The 12,781-nt window shown below is 44.7% G+C and overlaps 1 protein-coding gene across 1 annotated transcript; it reads left to right on the top strand.

Moving 5' to 3' along the window:
- Positions 1–10,450: 10,450 nt before the first annotated feature.
- Positions 10,451–12,429, top strand: LIPT1 (lipoyltransferase 1). The gene is made up of 2 exons (XM_051628172.1): positions 10,451–10,499; positions 10,963–12,429. The coding sequence occupies exon 2, from the start codon at positions 11,223–11,225 to the stop codon at positions 12,342–12,344; it is 1,122 nt and encodes a 373-aa protein (XP_051484132.1). The 5' UTR covers positions 10,451–10,499; positions 10,963–11,222; the 3' UTR covers positions 12,345–12,429.
- The last annotated feature ends 352 nt before the right edge of the window (positions 12,430–12,781 follow it).

Here is a 12,781-nt window from a genome sequence, read left to right as displayed (position 1 = left end):
GTCAGGTTGGAAGGGACCTCAAGAATCATCTGCACAATATGAATTCTAATAAGTAGATACCTTTGCTTCTTCAGCTGCTTATCAGCAGTATTCAGTAGCAATTCTTTTTCCAGCTGCTCAGATAGTTTGCCAGTTACAGCCAGTTCTCTACAAAGACAATTTTTACTTGACTTTCTACCACTTGCTTCTTATCAAGAAGTTGTATGATGTGTTGCCCTAAGCTCAGAGTTTATCTTAGTTGCATCTTCACTCTATGATGACACGGAAGAAAGTACTTACTTCACCCTCAAGAATTTGCAGAGAGTATTTGTACACTTAACAAAAAAAATCAGTATACTTTATCGATAAATGAAGAATCTGCACACTACTAGTACCATTTTGAACAGATTGATTTTGAAGGGTTTCTGGAAAACAGAGAAACTGATCTTTGATGTTTATCCTAAAAACTGTCTTGAGCTGGGCTGCCACTACAGGTATTCTCCCACAGCACTGTCAGAGAAGTCTCTCCAAGCCTGGTCTCAAGTTTCCAACAACCTCACTGACTGTGGTTCTGTTAGACTTCAGGGATGCCCTTCAGTCATCCTCTTTGAGTTGGGCTGGTGTCTTTCACACATACTTCAAAAAGGCCAGCAGAAATGTCGCACATCTATTAATTACATAAATTAATACTAATTAATCAATTAATCAATATAAGTTTAATCATAGAATCATAGAATGGTTTGGGTTGGAAGGGACCTTAAAGATCCTCTAGTTCCAACCCCTCTGCATGGGCAGGGACACCTCCCAGTAGGTCAGGTTGCTCAGAGCCCCATCCAACCTGGCCTTGAACACACATTGTCTTAAAACAAAATTAAAAATGGTCTGTTGTAAGGAACAAGAAGTCGCTTACTATGTTTGCACTATCAACTTAATTGTAACATCTCAGTCTATAGGAACATTACAGCCTCATACAGCTTTTCAGTTTTTTGAGTCTTCAGTTTTCTAGAATCTCAGCCTAATCAAGACACAGTGCGATGCAGAAACTCCATTATTTGCACAGTCTGAACCTGTGATGCATGAGAAATCAGTATGGCTGAATACTGAATTGTGCAAGCTTCATTTGACTCTAATAGTCTGAGAATTTTCTTCAAGTAATACTAGCAGTGCACAAAAATACATTTTGAGAAATTTAGGAAGACCTGAAAGATGCTTTATGACTAAAAGTTTTCTAAGTGGGCTCTGTCCTGTGACATTCTGTAGTATTTAATTTTGCCACTTCTTCTGTTCAGTGGGTATACAAATACACCAGGAGAGTCAGTGAAAAAATAAATAAATTTATATTGTCATTTTATTTTTCTGTTTTCATCAAGCCTAATCCAGCTAACATTACTGAATTAATAACAAAGCACAGTTATGAACATGAAAATGTGGTAATCAGCTATTGATTGAAAAAGTAAGGTTGTTGGCTTTTGAAAAATAAAACAACAGCAAAAAAAACTACCCCAGAAAACATCCACAAAGGGCAGGAGAAATTGCATCTGTATATCTGTGGCTTGGGATGCCTGCACTTTTATTTAGTTATAAAATCTGGGGAGAATCCAGCTCTGCTGTCACTGGAGGAAGCTTGCAATGATGCTTGCTTCATATGGTGGGAACAGGAGGGCTAATGAAGGGCAGGGAGGCTAAATCCTACTCTGCATCTGAATGCATAAACAACACTTAAAATTATAAAATGTAAGTCCAAGTCAGTTCTAGACTCTGAAGTCTCGAGTAACTGACTACACCAAGGAGGTTTTGTTGCTCTATACAGCCAACCTGTATCATGTTAAGGGTCTTTTCCAATGTAATGATTCTATGAGTCTATGATTTTCCCCCTCATCTTCTGGATAACCAAGAAAGTTCTGGCAAGTACTCAGAGATACTTAGAATTTAGACTACAAAATGAAGGATTCTTCATGGGGAGAAAAAGAAAAAAAAAAAAAGCAATTTACTCTGCTTTATACAGACAGGAATTATAATTTGAACACCTTAACTAATTACAACTGTGCTCACTATGCTACATGATGAAATCAGACCCTAAGCAGATAAAATTACCAATCACTTAAGGCTTTATAGACTCAAAAAACCAATACCACTCTGTCAAAAATACTCATAGCCATATAAAAATCATAAAGTACAAACAACTTTTGCTCCTGCCATGTCAATGCATTCTGCTCTAGTTCATGACAGCTTGTTCCAGCAATAATAACTGGGGAGGAGAATGCTACCATTTAACTTCCTAGGCACAAAAGCATGTAGAAAAGCATATTTTTATATTTCAGCTATATCAATACATGATAATAAGAAACATGGACAGGAGTCTCTACCTATTAGCATCTTTGCAAATATAGAGCAATGCAAAAAACATTTGTAAGAGTTCAAATTCTCTTCCATTCAGCTGAACATAGGGATATGTTTTAAGACAAGAAGCAGCCCACAGGCCTAACAACAGACTATGAACATTCAGTTACCAGCCAACAGGAAGTTATCACCACCACTGTGGCCACAACAGTTTCTCTCCGTGCTCAGATTCCAGAGTTTCAAGAAAATTTAGGACAGCTGGTTCGTTATTTCCCTGCCACCTCCAACTTCATCTGAATCGAATCTCTGCCAGCAGAAATAAGTCTGATCATCAGCTTCAAGGTGTTTTTGAGCACTAACATAAGTGCTAGTTTTGTTTAGGAGTAATCTGACTTCATCTGGGGTATCTCCAAATAGGCACTTCTAGAAAGTGACTCCCCGTGTTGATTTTAGGCATTCAACCTAAAACTAATCATGCTCTAGGAGTACCTCTGACAATAAAGACAGCCTAGATGTCTCTGTTAATCATCAGCACCGTTGACACATCAAAATAGATTATGCTCTCTGTGAAAGAGGCACTCACAACTTTCTCCAGTTACATGTGTTGCCTAGTCTTTCCAGACTGAGAAAGGAACAGATCAGAGGAATATGAAAGCTACTGGTACCTTCAGCACCTTGCTGTGCATGGAAGGCTCAGATTTACAGAGAAGAACACACAGTATTTGCTCACTCAAGATACTACTTTTACTCAACGGGTGGAAGATAATTTTTTGAAAGATATGATCATATTTACACTTCCTGAAAAACCTTTTATTAATGCTTTCCATAAAGCGGTGAGACTTGACTGCTGCTGTCGCCACGTTTCGCCACCACCCCCCGAGCTGCGGTAGAGCAGCCCCCCTTTCCAGCTGGGATGAAACCGGGCACTCAGACCACTCCGGCGGTTCCCGCAGCGCTCAAGACGCCGGCAAGGAGGCCCTGCGGCATGACCAAAATGATTCACACCGGGTCAACGTGTGGGACCGATCAAGTCTCTTGGCTGGTTTTGTTCAGTTCCAAGTATTTCAGCGACTAATTTAAGATGCTCCTTCCCCCCTTGCCCTCCACCGCATGCACGGCGCCAGCACCCGAAGGGCCCGCACCCTCCCCCCCAGGCCGCTGAGGCCAGTCCCGCCGGTCTCTACCTTTGGGGCCGAGCTCTGCTCCCTCCTCACGGCGGCTGCCAGCGCCGGCCCCGGCCCCGGCCCCGGCCCCTCCCGCTGCCCGCCCCGCGCCGCTCCCGCCTCACCCGCCGCGCCCCAACGGCTCCTCCCGCCGCGCCCCCCGGGCAACGGCCACGGCGCGAGCTGCCCGCGCCGCGCCGCGCGCTGCGGGCGGGGCTGGGAGGCGGGAGAGCGGGAAGGGCGGGACGGGAGAGGCTCCCGCGGCCCGGGGCGGCCCCCCCGCTCTGTGAAGGGGGTTTGCTCAGCCCCGCGGGCAGGAGGAGGAGGAGGCCGCTCGCCTCCTGTGACAAGGTGCCCTCCCGGTGCGTGAGGGAGAGGCTCTGGGTGTTGTTTGCCCGGGCTTTGAGGAAAGCCCGCGACGCTGCTTCCCGCAGCGTTCTCCTGGAGGAGCTGGCTGCTTCCAGCCAGTCCTCCCCGCTGGGGGAAAAGCAGGCTGGGCGGGCAGGCCCGGGGAGTTGCGGTGAATGGAGTTAAATCCAGCTGGTGCCCGGTCACGAGTGATGTTCTCCAGGGCACAGTGGGGCCACTCTTGTTTAATATCTATTGTGATCAATGACTCGGTCCCAAGTGGGGTTTTAGCTCAAATCTACAATTTATGAAGCGAGCAAACAGTCTCCGCTCCCCCGAGATGCGCCCCAAACAGGTTCAGGATTTCCCTTCTATCTTCTCAACTGATACATGTCCATTACTATTTCGAGAAAAGGGTCGGCTTATGCTAATTATTTCCAAGAATCTGCTTTATAACATCCTCGCGGTTAACAGCAAAGCCGGTTTATGCTAAAAAAAATAACTTGAAAGGTGTTTGCCCAGTGTCTGCTACACAACACAAACATCACATGCAACGCAAGCAAAAGATAAAAATTTTGTTACACTATACAAAAACAGGCAGCGCAAGCAAAGATAAACATTTTACTGTGTACAAAAGTATGCGATACTATACACAAACAATTATTCTTCATTCTATGACTCTAACATTGTTCCATATTACACAAAGAATTATTCTTCACCCTGTGACTCTAACATTGTTCCATTTTAACACGAATCAGGTGAACACGTGTCACATCTATCCATTATTTGAACAAGGGGATGGAGTGCACCCTGGGTAGGTTTGCAGGTAACACCAAGTTGGGTGGGAGTGTCCATCAGCCTGAGGGTAGGAAGGCTCTGCAGAGGGACCTGGACAGGCTGGATCAATGGGCTGAGACCAATTGTATGAGGTTCAACACGGCCAAGTCCTGGGTCCTGCATTTGGGTCACAACCCCAGGCAACGCTGCAGGCTTGGGGAAGAGTGGCTGGAAAGCTGCCCAGAGGAAAAGGACCTGGGGATGTTGGTCGACAGCCAGATGAGTATGACCCAGTGGTGTGCCCGTGTGGCCAAGCAGGCCAACAGCCTCCCGGCTTGTATCAGAAACAGAGTGGCCAGCAGGAGTAGGGAAGTGATCGTGCTGTTGTACCTGGCACTGGTGAGGCTGCACCTCGAGTACTGTGCTCGGTTCTGGGCCCCTCACTACAAGACACTGAGGTGCTGGAGTGTGTCCAGAGAAGGGCAGCAAAGCTGGTGAAGGGTCTGGAGAACAAGTCTTATGGGGAGCATCTAAGGGAACTGGGGTTATTGAGTCTGGTGAAGAGGAGGCTGAGGGGAGACCTTCTCGGTCTCTACAACCTACCAAAAAGGAGGTTGTAGTGAGGTGGGGATTGATCTCTTCTCCCAAGTAACAAGTGGTAGGACAAGAGGAAACAGACTCAAGTTGTGCCAGAGGAGGTTTAGGTTAGATATTAGAAGATGCTTCTTCACTGAAAGGGTTATCAAACACTGGCACATGCTGCCCAGGGAAGTGGTTGAATCACCATCTCTGGATTTCTTGTAAGTCTTACTTTCTGATTTTGTTATGGTGGAAATCATCAGAGAAGACTTTGCATTTGTTTATCTCCAAAAGATAGCATTTCAGGTTTTTGTAACTTTACCAAAATTATTTTTTATTAAAAAATCATTTTAGGAGTGAAATATTTTAATTGGTTTTGTTCTGTCTATGGTGAGTTCTCTCTTAGATATTGATGCTGGTTAAGGTTACACAGGGCAGTTGCTTTTCTTTTTGTGTACCAAAAAAAACTTTGTGATGAAAGAAATAATTAAATTCATACGCAGGATTGTTTTCAAAAGCAAAAATAATCATTGCTGTATTTTGCAGATACATGATTTATGCAATAGTAGTTGAGAAATAAGAAATTTTAAAAAGCAGATTCAGAATTTTTATTATTTAGGTCCACAGAGAAGGTGGCACTAGAATAGCTTTGCACTGCTTCTCTTATAATAATGTCACCCTCCAAAACTCATGGTTTCCTACATAAGGCAGTCATCAATAACTGAGTGAAGAGAGAAATAAATCATGGTTTGTACACTTTATCCATTGGGAAAGTGTCAGGTACTACACCTGGAAATTTGAGACAAATGAGGCCAGATCCGGCAATAGTATAATTTCTTCCAAACTACATGGACTTCTGGGGCTAGGGCAGTTGTCCAGAATGTGTTTCTGTAATAGAATTCATGGCCCGTTTAAGAAGTCAAAAGGACACTAGTCCTGTTAGCCAAAATAACATGCAGAAATGTTTTCTTGTGTTGATGTTAATTTGATAATCACAGGATAGACCTTTCCTGTGTTTCCAGCAGAGAAGAAAAAAAAAAAGTATTTTAACCTTATTATTAGAATAGTCACTGCGCTGGTTGGAAGTTCAAGCCATTTACATAGACAGTGATATGAATGCAGTAAAACATGAATGCAGGATTTCTTACCAGGTAGCTGGGCCATGAGACCACGGCAACAGCCTAAGTCTGGCTTGTTAACTGGTCCAGGAAAAACACCTCCCATTGCTACAAGGAGGTTTTTGTTCTAAGGTGGTTCTAAGGAATGACAGGAAATGGGGAAAACCTCTGTAAAATGAGTTGGGAGAATGTTGTACTTCTAAAGGCTTTTAAAAGTTTGAGATTTATGATGAGAACAGCAGAGCTAAGGTGACCAGAGTACTTCTTACTGTGACACTCCAGTTGGTAAACTGGTTATTTCAAGTAAAATCTAGAAAGGTGTTAATTTGGTCCACAGGGAAGAAGATGGAAGCATTGTTATGACTTTGTTCAACTTCTTTTCTGCTAACACAAGCCTTCTTCCTCTCTCTTGCCCAAGTCACATTTTCATGTATGATTCAGCCCCTGCTAGAGCAAATGAAGAAAGTAATAAATCCCCTTTAAGCTGCTGCCCACGGCTCTGTGAAAAGTAACATCAGCTCTGCAGATGGACATTTGCCTCAGACTTCCACCACAGGAGAGAAGCCAAATGGCTTTGGGATTCCTGCACACAGAGGTTGAACCCAGACTTGCACTCCTGAGATAAATTCTGGAATAAGTGTCGGTAAAGTAGTGTTTGCTGGATCCTACCGTTACCATTTTAAGATAGCTCCGGAAATGGAGACAAAGAGACTAGTTTCAGAAGGAGACACTGTTACTTATTGCAGGTTTGTACAGAGCTGGGTGCTTGGTGCCTTCCCACCAATCCAGCACACCAAATGATATTTTTCATGACATATTTATACACAAACCTATAGAGTTTGTAAGTTTCCAAGTCCATCCTCCTTATAGTGATTGGTTAGTGATTTACATGTGGTTCTAGGATGGTTAGATCACTATTTCTACTATCACACATGCTCTGGGGAAGGATCTTCACTTGGGCAGGGGTCTTTTTGACCTGGGGGTGTGACTTTTAGTATTAATAGTGGCATTATAATGAGCCAAGTTCACCTAAAGGACGCAAGTTCGGTAGCTCCAACTGCACAAGACTGGTTCAGCAATCTTTCTTATGTTGGTTCTTTATCACCTCCTGCATTCCTTAGGTCCAATTATCTGTTTAGACCTCCAGTCTTCTCTGCCAGGTTGGTGATTTACATGAGGCACTCTTAAAAACTCTTGATTAATTGTCCTCTTCAAGGCCTGGTTATTGTATGATGTCCTTTTTCAGTGCTAGCTGTGAGACTAATTGTGGGCCTTTCTACTACAATTTTAACTGGTGTATATACAGAGTACATCTTACACAAAATAACCATATCAGCCTAAATTTCTAAGTTATTTTCCAACACTACCATGGGATAACTCTAAATTCTGACATTTTATGTATGTGCCTCAGGATCTTCTGCTGGCTTATGTATGTAACATAATCCTGTTAATAGATTCATTCTTTGTTATTATTGCCAGAATGTTTCTAGTTGAGTTGATCTTGCTGAGCTTTTCTTCAACAATAGTCACTTTTCAGGAAAGGTATTTATTGCTGCATGTCTATTTTATCCTTCAGCACAGGAGAAACAGAACCATGGCATTTTTACCTGTCCACCTTGAATTCTGCACACTTTACTTTGTTAGTAGATTCTGGTTCTAGTTAAAGGAATGGAGAGTTGCCTTGATTAAGCCCACAGTTTTCAACTTGAAAAACAGAGTGTGACAGCTCACGGTGTGTTTTTAGTGACAACCCGTGGCAAAAATGAAGGAATGACACATTACAAATTACCAAGAGTTAAGAGTCAAAACATGAACAAATGGTGCCATATTTTGTTTGTTTTTATTAACATCCTAAGTCCCACAAGATGCATTTCACTTTCTCTGACCGGTGTTATGGTTCCCAGGTTCATTTTTGTATTCTGCCAACTGCCCAAAATCTGACTTTCCCATGTTTGGAACATTAAATCAACACATTTTTACAGGAAAATTCCACATGCTTATTACCGTATGCATTACAGAACAGTTCACTCCAGTGAGGAGTTATCATTAGTCTGGTTTAGCAATAAGTTGTGCCCATTTCAAACTGCTTAAAATAATTAGCAACATTTAAAATTTTTCTTTAATTTTTCTTTATTTAATTCAACCTGCCAAGTGCTGGTGTACACATCACATCAGACTCCTTTTAGAGTCTGTTTCTCCCACTAATCACCACCAGCACACATCTGGTGATGGTTTGTTACTTTTTACTCACCCTATTACACCCGCAGATTTAAGAGTTTTGTAAGGAACTGTTATGGTCTTAATGATACAGTTCTTCAGTCGGAAACAATGCCAAGATCACATCTTTAATCTCTGAAGACTTTCACCCTTTATCCACCACCTTTTCTCCCTCACCTTTCAGGGAATATAGCTGTCCTAGTACTGTTTCTTCAATCAGAAGATAAAGGCAATTGATGCCCCATCGTAAGTATTTTTTTTAATTGGTAAAGCAAACATAAGAACACCCCATGCCCAAAGCCAAATTGCTTCCTTAAATAATTTCACTGTTTTACCTCAAGATCGACTTGGCATTTCTAAGCCACGGATTCCTAGAGTTGCACATGTGAAGACAATCTGCTGCATGCAGTACATTTTAATTATCTAGACTTTGTTCATTTCCAGCTTGCTAATGAATTATGCTATCAACATGTAGTTACTCTATCTTCATTAATGCTATTGATGGTTTCTAAATATTTGACAAGCCTCTGTGCATTTCTGTTAAGCTGTTCAGTCTCCCTTTGAACTCATGAAAGCTTCCATCATCCAGAACATCCTGTGGTAAGGAATTTCACTGCTGGGTCTTGCACAAAGAATCATTCTTTTTATCTATTGTGCATCTGACTCTTGCTGGCATGATCCCATGCTTCATGGTTACTGTGTTGGGAGAAGCAGTGAAGATAGACTCTGACCTATTGTCCTTAATACCAGTCTATAATTTGGTGTGGGTTTTTTTGGTTTTTGCTTTTACCAGGCTGAAGAACCTTAACTTACTTGGCTGCACACTGCGCAGCAGCTGATCATTCTTGACTCTTCTTGAGACGTGCCTGTGCCAACCTCATGAAGATCAATGAGGCCAAAAGCAAGGTCCTGCACCTGGGTATCTTTAACCTACTATCCATTTTTTCTGCCAGTTATCATAACCCTTATGTTCTTTTCTTGCTGTGGACTTACCTGGTAGAGCAAGAGGCCTGTTCCGGTCCGTCCTTGGCTAAATGAGCTAAAAGATGCCACTCCTATTTGCTGGCTTGAAAGGCATTTTGTTTAGTCTTATGTGGGGGAAGATGGACCGTTCCCCACACTGGGTCAGAACAATCTCAAGCAGAAATATAGGCTGTGCAGAGAATGGATTTAGAACAGTCCTGAGCAGAAGGACTTGGGGTTGTTGGTTGATGAAAAGCTCAACATGAGCTGGCAATGTGTGGTTGCAGCCCAGAAAGCAGAGTGTCTTGGGCTGCATCAAAAGAAGCGTGACCAGCAGGTCAAGAGAGGTGATTATTTCCCTTTACTTGGCTGTCGTCAGACCCCACCTGTAGTATTGTGTCCAGCTCTGGAGCCCCCGACATAAAAGAGAACACAGAGTTGTTGGAGCGAGTCCAGAGAGGGACACAAAGATGATCAGAGGGCTGGAGCACCTCTGCTATGAAGACAGGCCGAGAGAGTTGGGGCTGTTCAGCCTGGAGAAGTCTCCAGTGAGACCTTATAGCAGCCTTCCAGTACCTGAAGGGGCTACAGGAAAGCTGGGGAGGGGCTTTTTAGGAGGGCTTGTAGCAAGAGAGCAAGGGGTAATGTTTTTAAACTGGAAGAGGGGAAATCTACATTAGACATGAGGAAGAAATTCTCCACTCTGAGGACTGGTGAGACGCTGGCACAGCTCGCCCAGGGAAGCTGTGGCTGCCCCATCATCCCTGGAAGCGTTCAAGGCCAGCTTGGATGTGGAAGGTCACGGACAGAGGGGCTGCAACTACATGAACTTTTAAACTCCCGCCCAGCCCCGCACGCTGCCGCCCAGCCCCGCACGTTCCTGCCCAGCCCCGCACGCTGCCGCCCAGCCCCGCACGCTGCCGCCCAGCCCCGCCGGCCGGGCTCCCGCCCCCAGCACCTCTCACCCCGGGAAGCGGAAGGAGCTCCGCCGCCGGGCCGCCGAGAGCCTGAACGGGTAGGCTGGCGTCTCGCCCGCCCCGCAACGCCTGGCGCCCCGGCCGGGGGCCGCTGGCGGGCGGGGTGCGGGGCGGCGGGGGGCCGGGGCCAGAGGCGGGGCGTGCTGCCGCCCGGGCTGCCCTGCGGGGAGGGGTGGCCGCCGAGGGGAGTCTCGGGCGGCCGGGAGGAGCTGCCGCGGCGGGGGGAAGCGGCGCCCGGGGCGGCAGCGGGCGGCGCGGGAGGCTTGGCGGGGCCTGTGGGTAGCGTGCTGCGGGCCCCGGGGCGGGCAGCCCTGCCCCTCGTCCGTGACCGCACAGGTCTGTCAGCTTCTCGGTCCTGTGTCTTCTTGCCAGACCCATGGAAAAGTATTAATAAACCTGGGCAGCTGAAGTTAAGTTCAGCAAAACACGCAAAGCGAAATGGCGTTGGCAACAGTGAGGGGAAAACACAGTTTGATTCAGTTTCTTCCTTTGGTCCTTTAGGCACCAAGGGCTGCAAGGAGGGGCTCCTCTGACCACCCCAGCCTTGATTTTAAGCACACGCCAGGGTTGGAAGGGCAGCATCACTGGCTTCAAGAGGAGAGGCATGGCGTGTAGCTCACATTGCTGCTTTGGGAAGAGGGTGACTGCAGCATGACAGCCTCTAGCAGTTCGTTTCTTTCACAAGAGCAGGTGGTGCACTTTGCCACAGTCAGCTTTGCCAGATCAAGTGTTCCTTTCATCTGCTGTCCAGTTATTAAAACATGGTACTCCAGTCATCATTAAAAAACTGCTTTCAGCTGTCCTGCATCCTCAGGACTCCAAAAGCTGGCTTCAGAAGCACAGCCAGTGGAGGCCTCATTATCCAGTCTATTTCTAATGATGTTTACCAAAACCTAGCTGTGGAAGACTGGATCCATGACCACATGAATTTAGAAAAACAACCGGTCCTTTTCCTTTGGAGAAATGCCCCTGCTGTGGTGATAGGGAGGCATCAGAATCCCTGGCAGGAATGCAACCTCAGGCTAATGAGGCAAAAAAATATAAAGTTAGCCAGGAGAAAAAGTGGAGGAGGGACAGTTTACCATGACTTAGGTAATATCAATTTGACTTTCTTTACAACCAGAAAAAAATATGAACGAATGGAAAACCTGAAGCTAGTGGTGAAGGCACTGAAAGGCTTGCGGCCCCGGTTGGATGTACGTGTCACTGACAGATACGACATCTTGCTAGACAGGCAGTACAAAATCTCAGGGACTGCTGCAAAACTGGGAAGGACAAGTGCTTATCACCACTGTACCTTACTCTGTAATGCTGATAAGTTTGTTCTGTCTTCTGTGCTAAAGAGCCCTTACACAGGGCTAAAAAGCAATGCCACTGCTAGTGTGCCTGCCTCAGTGAAAAATCTCCTTGAAGAGGATCCTAGTTTAACGTGTGAGATGCTCCTGGATGCCATTGCTGAAGAATATGCTACGCAACACCAAATAGATCATCATATCACCTTGATAAATCCAGCTGATGAGACTGTGCTTCCTGGAATCAATAATAAAACTGAAGAACTACAAGCCTGGGAATGGGTGTATGGGAAGACACCAAAGTTCAGCGTTAGCACTTGTTTTAACATGGTCTATAAAGATTCTGTTCTTGATGTTAAAGTAGATATGGATGTCAAGCATGGAAGGATTGAAGTCTGTAACATTGATCTGCCAGAACAGTGGCTGCCACCAGCACTGTGCAGTGAACTGGAGAAGGGCCTTACTGGCAGCAAGTTTTGCCCAAATGAAACCACTACACTAGCAACAACATTACTAAGAGTGTGTCCACAAGACGATGAGTTGCACAACAGGTGGAATCTGCTGTGTGAGAATATGGTGATGTTAATGTGACTGGCATTTTGAAAATGTAATTTAAACTGATGCTGCTTTTTAATCTAATTTATTGAAGACAAAATAAAAACATAAATTTCTACAAGCTGTTTTTTCCTTTTATTAGTTATTAAAGCTGTTTAATCTTGTGCTTTGGCTTAATATTACATACTAGCAGTTGGATTTCACACTCCCGCACCCAAGGTTCCAAACTGCAGAATGGCAATTTTCATATTAAATAAAAAGAATAGCTCAGTATGAAGTAACATTGTGAAAGAACAGCTCAAGATGTATTTCACTGCTTTTGCTGAATAAGCAGAATGCAGTTTTGTCAGGTCAGAACAGAGGCAGTGTATTGCTACAGCTGTATGAGAGAACTCAGCATAGCAGTGACAGACTGCTGATGGGAACTCTGCTCAGATGAGGCAGCTGCAGAGTTTTTATACATCTGTTATACA

The sequence above is a fragment of the Apus apus genome, chromosome 1 (assembly GCF_020740795.1).
Source record: "Apus apus isolate bApuApu2 chromosome 1, bApuApu2.pri.cur, whole genome shotgun sequence".
Classification (NCBI taxonomy): domain Eukaryota; kingdom Metazoa; phylum Chordata; class Aves; order Apodiformes; family Apodidae; genus Apus; species Apus apus.
This window is presented reverse-complemented; position numbering and strand designations above follow the sequence as displayed.

Coding starts and splice junctions, on each gene's coding strand:
- LIPT1 (XM_051628172.1), top strand. CDS start 11,223: ATGGTACTCCAGTCATCATTAAAAAACTGCTTTCAGCTGTCCTGCATC.